The sequence below is a fragment of the Protomyctophum parallelum genome (assembly GCF_964188405.1).
Source record: "Protomyctophum parallelum genome assembly, chromosome: 13".
Classification (NCBI taxonomy): domain Eukaryota; kingdom Metazoa; phylum Chordata; class Actinopteri; order Myctophiformes; family Myctophidae; genus Protomyctophum; species Protomyctophum parallelum.
Window position 1 is genome coordinate 5,322,975 of NC_139708.1, and position 16,348 is coordinate 5,339,322.

Below are 16,348 nucleotides of genomic sequence, written 5' to 3' on the forward strand. Positions count from 1 at the left end.
TGTTGGGAGAAACAAGAGTCTATAGTTACCCTATGTATTATTAAAGACCAATGCTGACATAACATCTTCATTCTTCTCCCCATTAACAGTGTCTAATGTTTGATTTGAAGATATACATACCTGCTGGCCTCATCAGCTCACCATACAGTCCCCTACAGCAGAGAAACAACGTTATTATGAAGCCAATCAGTACAGTCTAACGTCTCTATTGTGTATATACTGTAGATTATTTAACGCCAAAGATTTAACCCATTCTGACCGGGCACCCATTTTGGTATTGGCATCATGTTATGCTTTAGCTATTGAAAAATAGCAGATCTACAAGCTCATATCGCGCCACCGAGTGGCGCGATACGAGCTTGTAGGTCTGCTATTTTTGAAAAACCGAAGAACGACTGACATTTTTAGAATCTGATCTCAGGTCAGAATGGGTTCATCAGACCAGTGTGTGTCCAGTGGAAACCTGGTATGAATCTGATCTCAGGTCAGAATGGGTTAAAAAATACCGCTATGCATTTGGATTACCTGTATTGCTTGCGGTCAAAAATCTGGCGGGGGGAGGAAAAAGACAAACGTTGTCAGAGATGATAAGACTTTCAACATGAAAATCTCCTGTCTTCTGAAAATACAGTATGTTTTCTCAAAGGACACCGACCTTCTGGTGAATGCTCTTTAAGCCGTCCACACATTCTGAAGAGATGTACTCCACCACGGATCTACAGATCAAGACCACGTTCTGTTAGTTACGGTTTGGGGTCAGTGGTTCTCAACCTTTCAGGCTGTGACCCCCCCAAAATAATCATATTCAAACAGGGGACCCCCCAAAATAATCATATTCAAACAGGTGACCCCCCAAAATAATCATATTCGAACAGGGGACCCCCCCAAAATAATCATATTTGAACTGAGGACCCTCCACCCTGATAAGCTTGGAATTGTAGGAGTTGAGGTGTTACATTTAGCTTGACTCAACTGCAGTGTCACTTCCCTGTTAGTATAGGACTATACAATTTATCTTTCTTTTATGCTACCACAATACTTTGCATATGGTGGTTATGACATTTATATGTACATGTACATTTTTGGTATGTCCCGTATGGGTGTGTCACATATATTGTTATATTATCGGAGTTACTGTATACCCTGAAATCTTGAATAAACAGACAACTGTGAAAAAAAAAAAAACACATTTAGCTTGACTTCCACAGATAAATATTGTGGAAAATAGCAGACCTACAAGCCTTTTTTTTCTTTCAAGGTATTAAAAAGGTCCATAAATTGTCACTTCACCGTCATCTGGCAACCCCCCAAAAATCATGTGGGGACCCACAGGTTGAGAACCACTGGTGTAAAATCTACGCACCCTAGGCTATAGCTCTGCAGTTTAACGACGTGCTGAGAGGTTACCTGTTGCTGTGTGTGCCCAGCTTTATGACGTGCTGAGAGGTTACCTGTTGCTGTGTGTGCCCAGCTTTACGACGTGCTGAGAGGTTACCTGTTGTTGTGTGTGCCCAGCTTTACGACGTGCTGAGAGGTTACCTGTTGTTGTGTGTGCCCAGCTTTACGACGTGCTGAGAGGTTACCTGTTGCTGTGTGTGCCCAGCTTTATGCCGTGCTGAGAGGTTACCTGTTGCTGTGTGTGCCCAGCTTTACGCCGTGCTGAGAAGTTACCTGTTGCTGTGTGTGCCCAGCTTTACGACGTGCTGAGAGGTTACCTGTTGTTGTGTGTGCCCAGCTTTATGCCGTGCTGAGAGGTTACCTGTTGTTGTGTGTGCCCAGCTTTATGACGTGCTGAGAGGTTACCTGTTGCTGTGTGTGCCCAGCTTTATGACGTGCTGAGAAGTTACCTGTTGCTGTGTGTGCCCAGCTTTATGACGTGCTGAGAGGTTACCTGTTGTTGTGTGTGCCCAGCTTTAAGACGTGCTGAGAGGTTACCTGTTGCTGTGTGTGTCCAGCTTTACGACGTGCTGAGAGGTTACCTGTTGTTGTGTGTGCCCAGCTTTATGACGTGCTGAGAGGTTACCTGTTGCTGTGTGTGCCCAGCTTTATGACGTGCTGAGAGGTTACCTGTTGCTGTGTGTGCCCAGCTTTATGACGTGCTGAGAGGTTACCTGTTGCTGTGTGTGCCCAGCTTTATGACGTGCTGAGAGGTTACCTGTTGCTGTGTGTGCCCAGCTTTATGACGTGCTGAGAGGTTACCTGTTGCTGTGTGTGCCCAGCTTTATGACGTGCTGAGAGGTTACCTGTTGCTGTGTGTGCCCAGCTTTATGACGTGCTGAGAGGTTACCTGTTGCTGTGTGTGCCCAGCTTTATGACGTGCTGAGAGGTTACCTGTTGTTGTGTGTGCCCAGCTTTATGATGTGCTGAGAGGTTACCTGTTGCTGTGTGTGCCCAGCTTTACGCCGTGCTGAGAGGTTACCTGTTGCTGTGTGTGCCCAGCTTTACGACGTGCTGAGAGAGGTTACCTGTTGTTGTGTGTGCCCAGCTTTACGACGTGCTGAGAGAGGTTACCTGTTGTTGTGTGTGCCCAGCTTTAAGACGTGCTGAGAGGTTACCTGTTGCTGTGTGTGCCCAGCTTGTGCAGAGCGTGGGTGATTTCAGCACATGCCAGGATAGCACCATGACGACTATGGAGGTCAATACCCATCGCCACCGGCAACAACTGGGGCAGAACTGAAACAGACATACCTCAAATAATTACAGGTCTTAAAGTCCATTGGTAAAATGTGTTCTTTCTTTTCCTTAGGCCTTCTCTTATTGCCTGGGGAACAGGTACAGTGACATTGTTTACCTGTCGCTGCCATATAATCGGGCGCTTGAGGCGTCAGGTTGTGGAGAGCTTTGGTCGCAAGCTCCCTGATCACCCTGAAAACCAAAACAATGTTACGCATTCTTAATCACCAATGCTGTGACAATACATTAATTTTATTAATTATTTTGTCAGGACAGGGATATAAAATTAGTCCTTACGCGTCCCAATGGTTGATCTTCATGGCTACCAGGTGTTCTATCATTGGCTTGGTGTACTCTGGGAAACTAGCTACGTAGACACTGTTGGGCCAAAGACATCTTTAGTTACACACATTTTCACACACAAAAAAACATATTTTTAAGTAAAGACTCAAAAATGATTTCCAATTGCAGTGTTTGTCAATAGCACTAGCTGACAGGCACTAGCTATTCCCTAATGTGTAAAAAAACTAAGCTGCTAACATTCACAGCGAACAGGTGACAAAAATGTAGGTGGCAAGTCTCATGCTCCTTCTCTTTTAATGATGTATCTGAAAGTAGTTAGGGTCACCATTATTAAAAATAATGCGGTTCAGACGTATGATATGTCTAGGTTTGAGTTTGTTTGTATACAGTAGCTCTATGACCACTCATGCCCTGGGGCTAGCATCTTTCTCCATTTGTTAGCTCAGAAATGTTTGTTCAGATGGCTGCGGAGGGGACAATTCTGAAGAAGGGTGTGGCTCTGTTTCGTTGCATGGTGACATTCACTGCACACAGTTCATATCTTAAATGGCAAACTTACACGCTGACAGGCATATATGTCTCGAGTACAAAAGAAGCCTGTAGGGTTGGATTGGGGAGTTAGATCAACTACACATGATTTCCGAGCGCGGCACGACTGCAGCTCACCACTCCAAGAGATGGGTCAAATGCGGAGAACGAATCTCGCATTCAGCAATGTATGTGACGAATAGTAGGACTTTATACGTACATAATATAGACAGGTAAAAAGTGAAAGTGTTATTTTGTCTCAAAATATTGGGGCTGTCAAGATCACCCATTGATGTTCATTAAATTCTAGCTGTATGTTTGGCAGACCAAATGTTACAGTTCAAAATGGAATGGTTGCGTTAATGGTTAATAGTTTAATGGTTGACGTTTCATAAAAGAAATGGATTTGTTCACACCTTTCAACAATTTAGAGCTCTTCACAGGTCCCAAAAAAAACGTCCCGAACCCCAAATGGATTTGTGAAATTTGATCTGATTGATTCCGACCCGTTCCAAAAACATTTTGAAACACAGCCGGATGGACCCGTGACAATTATTTTGGTCCGATTCCGACCCATTCCGGGATTTCTTTCAAACTAGAGCGGTGGCCGTTGGGGGGTGATCAGGTGTGATCAATTGGCTAATAACCCATTCTGACCTGAGATCAGATTCATACGAGGTTTCCGCCGGACACACACTGGTCTGATTAACCCATTCTGACCCGAGATCAGATTCTAAAAATGTCAGTCGTTCTTCGATTTTTCAAAAAATAGCAGACTTACAAGCTCGTATCGCGCCACTCGGTGGCGCGATATGAGCTTGTAGATCTGCTATTTTTCAATAGCTAAAGCATAACATGATGCGGACAACAAAATGGGTGCCCGGTCAGAATGGGACAAAGGGCCAGGTGGCGCATCATTGTGGTGGTGTGTGTAATGTTTGTTTACGGTGCGTTCCCACTGTCTCTGATGCTTCATCAGTCCATCTTCCCACTGTCTCTGATGCTTCATCTTCAACCGTGTGAGCATTGTTCTTGATTTGTGGCAAGACAACTTTGTGTATTTATTACATCTTTTGTGACAGTTCCACATGGAGAACATCACAGTATTCTTGTGTAACAGAGCGGCTCTGCTGTGATAGTGTCTACGACATTATTGCGTGTGGGAGAGAGATTGAGAGTGAGAAATGTGACTGATTTGTAGACAGTTATAACAATAAATTACTGTTTTTTCAAAATCGGTCAGGATGTCCAGAGGGAATTAAAATGTTCGGTCTCGACTCTTGAACATAAAAAAAGTAAAAAAACAAACAAAAAGGTCAAAACCGGCAACTATAACGTGACCTCTGGGTTGTAGATATGCTTTAACTTTTTGACCTAAATATATATGTCTATATGCCCAAAATAGAGAGACTATACCAAATGAAGGCTGTGAGGGAAAGGCCTCCAGACGGAAGCGTCTCTTACCTAATGGTCAGGTAGCAGTTGTTAAGGTTTCCAACAGCGTAGTAATCTGCAGCGGTTAAAATGTCAATACCATGAGGAAACGTGCCCTGTGGGAGGAGAAGAGGTTGAACCAAACAGACCAGTGTGCAGAGTGTGAGAATAGCCCTAATCACTGGTGGCGAGCAGAGGATGACATGATGGGGAAATGAGTGATTCAGTGCAACTTAAGATAAAGCTCAGATCAAAGGATTTACAGAGGTTTACATGCGTGGCTCCACTAATGTCTGCCAGATTTAACTGTTTGTTACAGTGCCCTGTAGCCAATTGCAGGTGGATTGGCCCACTTTGAAGGCCGTTATTTTTGCTCGCAAGACTTTCACCACCGATAAAACAAGTTCCAACAAGATCTTGATGTTTCATAGCCTGAAATCACAGTAATTCTGTGAGTCGTTAAAAAAAAAAAAACTTTGTCACTGTGGTCACAAACCTGTCTTCCGACATTCTCCTGGAAAGCAGCCTGGCGGGACAGAAACAGACGAATAAAGTCAGGTTCTGTCATATCTCTTAGCTGTACAGTGTAGATTTAATAAAGTCAGGTTCTGTCATATCTCTTAGCTGTACAGTGCAGATTTTGGAAGTCAGCGATAACACACGTAGGCACTTACCGATGCGGCTCGCCTGCAGTTGACATTTCGATCAAACACGGCTGTGATGAGCAGAGCACTGCAGAAAGAAAACACAGACCAGGACACAATGGAATTTACTGTCCATAATTGGTGTGGTAAACGTCTGTCTAGCATTGCCCCTGAGTATTAAATGCCACTTAAACCCACTACTCGAGTAGCTGCAACTGTAGTTTTGTAGTTTTATACGTTTAGATCAGTGGTTCTCAACCTGTGGTCAAACATTGGCCAAATTGTCAAATGATATACTGTAAGAAAGAGCTGATCTACAAGCTCACAGCGCCTCACTTGTAGATCGGCTCTTTTCACAATATTTATCTGTGGAAATGAGTCAAACTAAATTGAATGCCTCAACTCCTTCATTTCAAGTGCTTGTCAAAATGTCAAGGTGAGGGGTCCCCAGTTCAAATACGATTATTTTAGGGGGGGGGTCACAGACTCACAGCATGAAAAGGTTAAGAACCACTGGTCTAGATCTGCTATTGTTGGTGAACGTTCCCCCCAGAACAGGGATGTTGGGGTTGGGGTTCTGGTTAAGTTCACGTCTCAGTCTGTGATTCATAGTACACTCGACTGTGACTGACTATGACAGTTAATGTGTAGCTGACACAGTACAGACTAAGCATATATAATTTGCTTATATTTCAGGACTAAATCATTGTCTTGGAACTGGCCTTGTGTGCCATGTGCACGTTCCCAGAACAGCATGTCAAGTTGGTCGACTGCCAGTAATAAGCTGACACAGGCACTTGATGATTAAGTATGAATCCACCGGCGGCACTGAAAGTGGGCAGTTGATTATGCCATGGCCCAAAAGCCTTATTTAATGTATTGCTTCTCAGTCTTTCATGGAGCGATCATGGGTTGTTGAAGAAACACCCAGCAAATGATTTAAATATAGTATGTATGAGACAAACTGCTGCAAGATGTTTGCAATCAGCTCTGTTCCCTGGAGTGCCTTGTCTGCAAATATTAAAACCTAGGCCTGGAGGTGGACACAGGAGCATTTCTTAGTGTCTGAGGCCTGGAGGTGTGGAAATAAATAAAAAATAGACTTGATTCTGCTGTGGACAACGCCCTGAGGACATCCTGAACCCAGCGTGGGGATGCTACAGCAAATAACAAGTAGAACATGCGTCAGAATGTGTCACAAAAGATCTGTCACAAAAGTTGCACTTTATTTGAAATGCCACATTACAAATGGTGTGGATGTCATCACGCTGTGAGGGATACGCAGCAGGACTCAGCTTGTCTTGAGCTTCACTGGCAAACGGCGACCGAAACCTACAGCAACAGGCGAAACCTGGCAGTGCTGTAGGCAAGGGAATGGGAGGGCTGATGATAATGATAATGGGAGTGGGAGCTGGGGGGGGGGGGGGGGGGTTCAAACTGACACTGCAGAGCTGGTCTGCACAGTCAGAGGCCGCAGGTCCACACATGCAGATGGGGGGGGGGGGGGAAAGGTAGCATGGAGGTTTACCGTTGCTTTTGACAGTGCACGGTACTTGTGATGTTACCCCTATTTTGTAGCCGCTCTACTCTTTGACTGTCACTTTTTGAACTGATTTTAAGATCTCACCGATTACATTGAAGGCTTGGCTGCTACATCCTAGCTGCTAAACACTAAGGCCCTGGGCGTTTCTGTCCAGGCCCCTATCGCACGTTATATATCCTAGCTGCTAAACACTAAGGCCCTGGGCGTTTCTGTCCAGGCCCCTATCGGACGTTATACATCCTAGCTGCTAAACACTAAGGCCCTGGACGTTTCTGTCCAGGCCCCTATCGGACGTTATACATCCTAGCTGCTAAACACTAAGGCCCTGGACGTTTCTGTCCAGGCCCCTATCGGACGTTATACATCCTAGCTGCTAAACACTAAGGCCCTGGACGTTTCTGTCCAGGCCCCTATCGGACGTTCAGTCAGAACACCCTGCCTGTGAAAAGCATAGGCAGACAGAATCGCTAGACTAGTATCTTTCATGTTGTATTATTTTAAAATATTTTAAGTAGACATCTACAGCAGGGTTTGGGTGATGCAGAATACTTTGATAATATTTGAAATTGACCAATATCAATTATATATCACGTATAAAATTATTTTATCAGTTTATATGTCAAATACAAAGTTAATTTTGAACTTTTGTTGCATTTCTTGCCATGCATCAGCCATACAATTAAATACTTTTTAATTTTGCCACAAGAGTGCCTTGGTGTTTCCATTTTTTGCAATTCAATTTTGGGACCCATTTGTACCAAAGAGCACCTTGTTGGGAATTTTTACTTTGCCAACTAGATGAGCTCCTTTCTCTCATTCTTCTACAAAGTAATTTTGAAACTAATCGAAATGAATGTTCCAAGACATACTGTATCTTGAAGTGAAACAATTACTCATTGATGTACCCCCTCCCCCCGAAGTAATGCGCCATTACCTAATACCTGTCAGCAGATGTCAGAACCTATAGACGAGAAGGCAATATATATATAGGTTTCTTTCCAAGAAAACGAATGGCATTACATCCATTCAGCAACTGACATTGGAACCGACATGTGTCCGATCAGTCAGGAACAGCAAAACGGCAGGAAGTGAGGCTTTACAACAACTGCTACATCCAGGTTGAACTACAGTAGCGCCAAAAAAAAGCACTGAAAAACAGTACTTGAGTGTATAGAAACTTCTAGTCAAATATTACTCGACTACAAGTCAAAGTTGCAAAATGGTACCATGGGATATCTGAAGAATTAAAGAATCCTTTTATAGCAATGTTTTAATTACATTGGGTGACTTTCAGTTGCACCACTTAAACTCAATCCAATCCACTTTATTTATAAAGCACATTTAAAACAACATTGAACCAAAGTGCTGTACACTCAGTACCACTTATATACTTTGTTGACTGGGTCCCCCAGGGGTCTATAGAGCGTTGCAGTCCCGCTCCCGACGAGCGGCCCGGATTTTTCCCATAGACGTTTCATAAAGGATATATTTAAAGACCTGTAAGCCTCGGTCAAAGCCAATTCGGATCGATTCGTGACAACGCATGACAACAAATTTGTTGGGCCGAACAAATAATTAGAAAGAAGAAAAAAAGGGCAGGGTAATGAATTGGAAATCGTCTTCCGGGGCACTCGTCATCATGAAAGGGGGCTGCAAAGAAGTTTGAGGATATGGCAAAGAAGTTTGAGGATAAGGGCACTGATGAAAATAGGGCCCCAAATCTCTTTGACGAGATTAGCAGATCTCCAAGCTCACAATGCATCACAGACCGAAATCTCAGTTTCTATGTATACCGGTATATTGCCAATTTATGCTTATTATGACATGCCTAGAAAAAGGATGCCAAGTTTATAAAAGTTAGTGAATTTCATTTGGACCTTAAAATTCGAATCAATTTATTTATTACAAAACTGCTGATACAACTTATTTCTACCATGATCAGCTATCCTATAGAGCCTGTTACTTGACGGGGTTTTGAGAAGAAGAAATGGATCCAACAGCTGTAGGGCAGATAGGCATGTTCTGCTTTTAACTAGCCCATTTAGGCCTGACGTCGAAAAAAAAAAAAAAAATCTTCTAAATCATGACAATTTTCTGAAAGATTTGAGGCACATTTTAACGATTTTTCAAAAATAGCAGACCTACAAGCTCGTAGCGCGCCACTCGGTGGCGCGCTATGAGCTTGTAGATCTGCTATTTTTAAATAGCTAAATTATAACATAATGTTTAAAACACCAAAAGGGGTTCCCGCCCCAAAATGGGCTAGGCAGTAGGCCTATGATTTCATTTGAAGATGGGATAGGCCAGGGACTAATAAGAAGCAAAAGTCACTGGTGTCTAAAAACCATGTTGACAGGAACGAGGCAGAAGAGAAAACAGTTAACCCATTCTGACCTGAGATCAGATTCTAAAAATGTCTATTACATCCTGACAGTTTCATTATTAACCCATTCTGACCTGAGATCAGATTCTAAAAGTGTCTTCGATTAAAAAAAAATAGCAGACCTACAAGCTCATATCGCGCCACTCGGTGGCGCGATATGAGCTTGTAGATCTGCTATTTTTCAATAGCTAAAGCATAACATGATGCCAACACCAAAATGGGTGCCCGCCCAAAATGGGTTAAATCAGCTGAGACAATGGGTATTTCTGAAAATGCCAGGTATAGACTAGCACTCTCAGAACCCTTGCTTTCAACGGTATAGGTACTAATAAATCATGTCTGCTGCTAACATGGGTAAAGCAAGGACATGTAGCGCTGCACAGAAAAACTGGTTTTCAGGCTGTACATGTACATAACTGCTTTATACATCAAGCTCTACAGCTTGTATGCAAATCACCGAGAGGACATATTAACGACCCATCTAGTCTAGAGATAAAGTATTGCTTGATTCAATATTTAGATGTTTGAAATTGATTATTTATCAGACACGCCCCCTTCCTATACAAAGCCATTGTAACATCAAACTCCATGTTAGATTCACTGAAAACACACGTCCCCCCAGGTTCTTTTCAATTACTTTTATCATTATTTATTTTATTAAACTTTTTTCCTAAAAAAAAAAAGGACAATATCAGTCACCAGAACAAATAATGAGTGTCACTGATTTCATGTCTGATAAAAAAGAATACCCAATACCTAAATGTTGAAACAAGCAACTTAAAACCTGTCTGGGGCTGGGTGCACAAAGACTAAAGTAGACCCAAAAGTGTTTTAAAGTGAAATACGAGTGAGCTTCTGGTGGTGCACAATTGCAAGCGGTTAATAACATTTGTCAACAAAGAGGTATTCAGTCCATGACTGAAAATGTTTCCACTGTGCATCAAGCTTCCATTGAAGACATGCTGGCTTCTATGGAACCCAAATGACAGAAATAAGTTGTGGCGACTGCAAACTTCAATCCACATAGCAGTCAGTAAAGGTGGTTTGCACACTGGGCGCGTTTTTCGGGAAAACCGATGGAGACACGCAGCTAAAAAAAATAAAAAACGCGCTCTGTATGCAGGGACCTTTACAGTGACTTTACCTGGCAATCTGGTTGACAAAGGGGATGAGCTCTGGAGGTTCATAGGCCCTGGCGAAGGCCCAGCACACATAGCAGGCGGCGTCGCGCACATTGGAGCCAACACTACACGCACCCCTCTTCTCATCGTAGGTCAGGGCCTTCAGTACGAGTGGAACGACTGAAAACAAGAACAAGAAGAAAGGGATGAGCAGTTTAGTCTCAAGATACAGGAACACTAGAGAGAGACAAATGGGAAGCCATAATTATGTCATCCGATATGATAGCATCCATTTGATTATGGTGGTGTATATTGTTATCACAAGAACTTAAGGAATGACCAAAGTTCTTTGTGGTACTGACAAAATAAGTGAAAAGAAAGCAGGAATTGAATACCATTGGCAAAAACAAGTACTGGTACCAAGTTGGCTCTGTACACCTTTTTCCCCACCATCTAGTCCAAATCTCTTATCTCTACAGCAAAAATAGCAAATCTACACGCTCACAGCGTGTCGCACTTGTAGATTGTCTATTTTTGGCTTGAATGATGGTTGAATATTGCGATGATATAATTAATAACAATTATTTTGGTCACAATAATTATGAGAATTTATGACGTGATCTTTTCATATTATTTCATCCATATTTAATGTGTGTATAACGTTACATAAACAGAGGGTTTATGTTAGTTTCACACAGCAATGTGCTCCTTCAACAACACCACATTCAACAGGGGGAAACGCAAGGGAGGGAAAGATTGTTTGAATGTTTGTTCAAAAGTGACACGATTATTTGTTTTCAATCAACAGCTTATTTCCAGTAAAAAGCAAAAAGGAAATTACACCAGCCCCCCCCTGATTTCCACACAGTAATATCAGGTATTATTTATGTCCAAATGAAATGAAACCAAAATAAACCCTTAAGGGTGCACTTACATTTGTACACTCTCCAGAGTTAAATGAACACATGCATTTGGGCATTTCCACGAGCAATGAGAGATGGAACATGAAAGCAAGGGAGTGGGGGGGGGGTGGGGGGGGGGAGCTCTTTGCCCATCATGTAAATCGTGGCTTGGGGCTTGACTAATATCAGGTGCATCGATGTTGCCTGAGGGCTCTGCTGGTTGGGCTGAGGCCCCGCCTCCCAGAGAGCCAACACCTCCCAGAGAGCAAGTCAACTCACCACACCACTAAACGTCACACACTCGGGACCCGTAGTGCACGTCGCACAGAGCCTTCTATCTAAGTCACCGCCGCTGAGCCTGGCGAGGCGCGAGGAGGAGATCGTTCGCCGATCACTCCAGACTTTCACACACACACAAGAGCAGGTAAGATTTATTGTGCATTGATATTTAAACGGCCCTTACTCTCTATCCATCGTTAAGAGGAAGTGTAATTCATTGGAATTTCCGAGAGCAATCTCAGACTTCACAGAAACAAGAGACTGGTTGGTTATTAGTTATGTTTGGTCTTATGTGTCAAAGCTGTGGCCTGGCTGTCTGTCACTGGTTCAGGAGGTATTGTTTTACAGGTGTAGGCTGTAGGATCAAGCCATGCACCTGTCACCTGTGTGGGTTGAAATGATCTGCTTGGTGTGCTGTGGATACAGACAGACGCTTAAGCAGTGCTGCTGAGTGCACTTGTTGAGATTCAAGAAAATACTTTTATTTTCTCTCTTTCTTTTGTCTCCTACTGTACTTACTGTTTAAAGTTCAATATTTAGCCAACTTGCCAAGGTACCATCTCCTTTTGTTTATACCACATATATACCTATCATTCAAAATAAAAAAGTCTAAGCTGATGTAATACTTTTACAGTAAGCACTAAGAAGACATTAAAGTCTAAAGCTTAAAGGCTTCCCCAAATTAATTTATTTTCATAAGAAGGGTGTGGTCCTGCATACACCTGGACAGAAACTTGAGTGGCAACTTCTTGCGACAGCGCTATCACAAGCAGGTTCCTCCAGACGGCAACCTACCCAACAACGCCTAACTCACAGCCTCAGGTTAGACGCTTCATTTGAAAGACCAACCCGAGGGGTTTCGCATGCCAACAGCATGTTAAACAGCATTTCATTTAAAAAAAGAAAAGGCTGGCATCTGTTGTCACTCATCACTGGTCATTGCAACATGTATGGCTTCCCTGGAAAGAGGGCCTGCGCCACACTCTCTCCAACATGGGTGAGCTCATCAGGTGATGAATGGCAGCTGAGTGCATCCCGCACGTGTAGTCATGGGAAGCAGGTGGCTGCTGGTTCCCACGCTGAGAGCGCAGAGTTTAGTAGAGTACGGAGAGGGAGCGAGTTTCTACATGCCCTGCAGGGTGCCTTCTCTACCAGCTTCTGCCAATCTCAAGTTTATCTCGCTGTAATCCATTAGTATCGATGAGTGGAATATGATGACAGACAGTCTCGACCAACCGAAGAGAGCTGGCAAGCGGAGATGCTGGTATAAATGTAGGTTGTCACAAATGAACCTCGACACACAACACTAGGACAAAAGGCCCATGCAAACATGTAGTGCTTTGCATAGAGTAGTATATCAATTTTCTAATTTGTATATTTCTCTATGTTTGCTGCCCAACACAGGTTGAAGTAACAGTTGGTAGAATAGGTTAGCCTGAGGGTGCAGTGTTTTATACAGCTAGGGATTCTTTTTTTTCTGCCTGAGCAACTGAGGACACAAAAAGGAAACTGCCTATACAAGTCACTCTCCATCAGAACCAGTCCAGCAACTCAATTAGGCCAAATCTACTGAGTGAGACAGAGGAGTTAAGCACTCACAATGGATTGCTCTCTTAGTCATAATCCATCTGAAAAGAGCTGGGAAAGAAATGCCAATACACCTCATCTGATGTTTTATTTGCCATTTCTTTTGTGTCTTTACAGTGAAAGTGTGCATGGGGCGAGATGGACACCATTCAGGAACGCAAGCCCAAAAGGCCCCACTATATTCCCCGACCACCAGGCAAACCCTACAAGTACCAGTGCTTCCAGTGTCCCTTCACCTGTAATGAGAAGTCCCATCTTTTCAACCACATGAAATACAACTTGTGTAAAAACTCCATCTCCCTGGTGTCACAAAAGGGAGGGCAAGCGGTTAGGCCGGCCAAGCCATCATCAAAGACTGTCCCTTCACCGGTCGCAGCAAAGGGCAGCCCAGCAGTTCAGAACGTTAGTCCTGACAAAGCGGGAGGTGTGGGGGAGAGCGAAACCGACGAAGAGAAGCATGGGGATGAGACAGAGGACGTAGACGTCGGTTGCGACAGCCCTGTCAGGAAGGACGGGCAGAGTGTGACAAAACCAAGTCCAGAGAGGGAGAAAGGGGAATCAAAAGAAACCAAGTCGCTGCCACGCCCATCCGCCTTCTCACCTGTCACACCCAACCGAGAGGGCTCTGAGGTGCTCCCGTCACCTCCACAGCCATCCAACGATCCACCAGCCATTGTTCCACCACTATTCAACAACCCCACCTTCCCATGGGGGCCACTGTCACCATCCATGCCACTAAAACCTTTCCCCACCCCCATGGTTCCAGAGTACTCTCCGTATCTCCTGCCAGAGCGCGGCCTCCACCCTCTCTATGCACCGTACTACCTCCCAGGAAACCACCATGTGAACGGACTGACCCCTCCTTCCTTCCGCCCAGAGCTTCTAGAGCTCCAGAGGCCAGTAGTGCCACAGCCCATCGGCCCAGCTCACAACTCCCTTTTCCCCCAGTATCCATACAGATACTGTCCCTCCCTGCACCCCGGGCCCCCTCTGCATTATGGCCTGTATCGACCACCTGAGCTCTCCCTGCCGATGCCAGGATCCAGGTACCTTACTTTTGATTTGTATGGCCCGGCACTCGGCACAAAAGAATATGACTTGTATACGCACCTGCGTCCGCCGCACAATGACCCCCATAGCAGACCTACTGAGCAGGAGAGCAACAAGGTGCAGACTGGAGACAAAGCCACTAGGCAGAGTCCTATGGCGGGTTGTTCAGCTTCAGGGTCTCCTGACAGGCCGAGCCACTCAAACATCATTCAGAGGGACACGGACGCTAGTCTGCACTACACCACCCTGGGTGAAACGCAGTCCATCTCCCAACCAGGAAACAAAGCTACGGTCAGGGAACGCCCAGCAGACTTAAGCAGAGAGGACTCTGCACAAGGCCTGCTGCAGTTAAGACATGTAGACAGAGGGTGAGTACATTACCTCATTGATTACTGATGAATGTTGATAATTAACAACTTAAATGAGTTATGACGGTACAGCAAATTGACAGTAGCTGTCCATCCTCATTTCCACTTTCTCAGGTCAACAGAGAACAGCAGCAAAGCTTCTAGTTCTGCTCGAGAAGAACGCCACGAGTCTTCGTCGGAGCGAGACGATGGAGAGACCACAGAAGAACTAGCTCCGCTCAACCTCTCTACAAGGGACCAGGAGAAGGAAATGAGTTCATCCGCCGCGGCCACAGGGAAACATACAGAGGTGGAACTGCCTATGAACCTCAGCCTCAGGGACCATCACAGCAACACAGAGCACCACTCTACCCACAGCCCACCCGGAGGTCTTCAACAAAGGCTACACAGCCAGTCAGACGAGGAGCCATGTGACCACCAGAGACAGACCGCAGCCCTGGCGCTGTGCCAGCTGGCCAGAGCCAGCTCTGTCAGTAGCCCCTGCAGCCTCAGCACAGTAGACAGTACTTCAGGCAACTCCACGGAGGCCGAGAGCCCAGCAGGTTATCCAAGTTTGTACCACAAAGAGAGAGCCAAGGCTGGGCAAAGCACTAAAGCGAGGGGGGTGGAAAGAGAAAGCAGTGGCCAGGCTTTGCCCAACTGCCAGAAACCACCAGCTAAGAAAGCTAAGGTGAAAGACTCAGGCCGGGTCCTACGGAGGAGGCCTCGCTGTTCCTGAACAATGTTGACAGGAACAAAAACTCTGAACTCTTTGAATGATTGGTTATGTGGACTCGACTAACTTTAACCGTCGCTAGTGTAAGCCTCAATGTAAAAATATGAATTTATGAGACAACAATGATCAAACGTTTTCTAAGCACTGAACATGTTCACTATACTCTGTGGTACAGTCATGACAAGGTGTCTCACAAGACAAAAATCCTAAATGCACTGACTGTATGCAAATTCTCAACTCTTGTTTGGTTAGGTTATGTAAATATTGAAAATAAAATAATGTACATGATTTATTTGATAATGTATACCTATATGTATATCTATGGGGGTTGTGGTTAGGGATGCACCGATCCGATACTCGTATCGGAGATCGGCGCCGATCCAGGCTAAAATTCTATAGGGTATCGGATCGGTGGCCGATCCATTATCCGATCCGATCCGATAATTATGTGTAATTACAGTAATTACCTCTGTGACACAGCAGTGTAGTATTGACAGTATAACATGTGGAATGCAGCCAGGCTAGCCTGCGCACACATTAACCTGGTCTAATTGTTGCACAGTTATTTAATAAATAATTCAGTGCATTTATATCTGTGTTTGTTACATTTTGTTTTACAAAGTTAGGAAAGTAATGTTTAAGTCAAGCCTTGATGTTGCCTTACACAAAATAATGATTCCAGACTCCATACAGCTTAATAGGTTATTACGTTTCTTTGTGGGGGGTATCGGATCGGTACTCTATCGGCAGATACTGGACCCCCATGTATCGAAATCGGTATCAAATGCCAAAAAGCCGGATCGGTGCATCCCTAGTTG

General features: G+C 44.4%; 2 protein-coding genes across 2 annotated transcripts in view; one reads left to right on the forward strand and one right to left on the reverse strand.

Moving 5' to 3' along the window:
• The window catches only part of tbcd (tubulin folding cofactor D), a 76,045-nt gene that overhangs the window by 39,511 nt on the left and 20,186 nt on the right, over window positions 1-16,348 (reverse strand). The window contains exons 14-23 of the mRNA XM_083780514.1: window positions 10,653-10,809; window positions 5,613-5,670; window positions 5,435-5,464; window positions 4,969-5,054; window positions 2,971-3,051; window positions 2,792-2,865; window positions 2,556-2,673; window positions 656-716; window positions 526-548; window positions 121-152 (exon numbers count right to left, since the gene is read on the reverse strand). Of these exons, the coding sequence (XP_083636640.1) occupies window positions 121-152; window positions 526-548; window positions 656-716; window positions 2,556-2,673; window positions 2,792-2,865; window positions 2,971-3,051; window positions 4,969-5,054; window positions 5,435-5,464; window positions 5,613-5,670; window positions 10,653-10,809 (720 nt within the window). The remainder of the gene's footprint in view (window positions 1-120; window positions 153-525; window positions 549-655; window positions 717-2,555; window positions 2,674-2,791; window positions 2,866-2,970; window positions 3,052-4,968; window positions 5,055-5,434; window positions 5,465-5,612; window positions 5,671-10,652; window positions 10,810-16,348) is intronic.
• On the forward strand, window positions 11,878-15,856 carry znf750 (zinc finger protein 750). Its single transcript, XM_083780607.1, has 3 exons — window positions 11,878-11,955; window positions 13,515-14,815; window positions 14,930-15,856. Exons 2-3 carry the CDS (start codon window positions 13,536-13,538, stop codon window positions 15,531-15,533), a joined length of 1,884 nt encoding a protein of 627 aa, XP_083636733.1. The 5' UTR covers window positions 11,878-11,955; window positions 13,515-13,535; the 3' UTR covers window positions 15,534-15,856.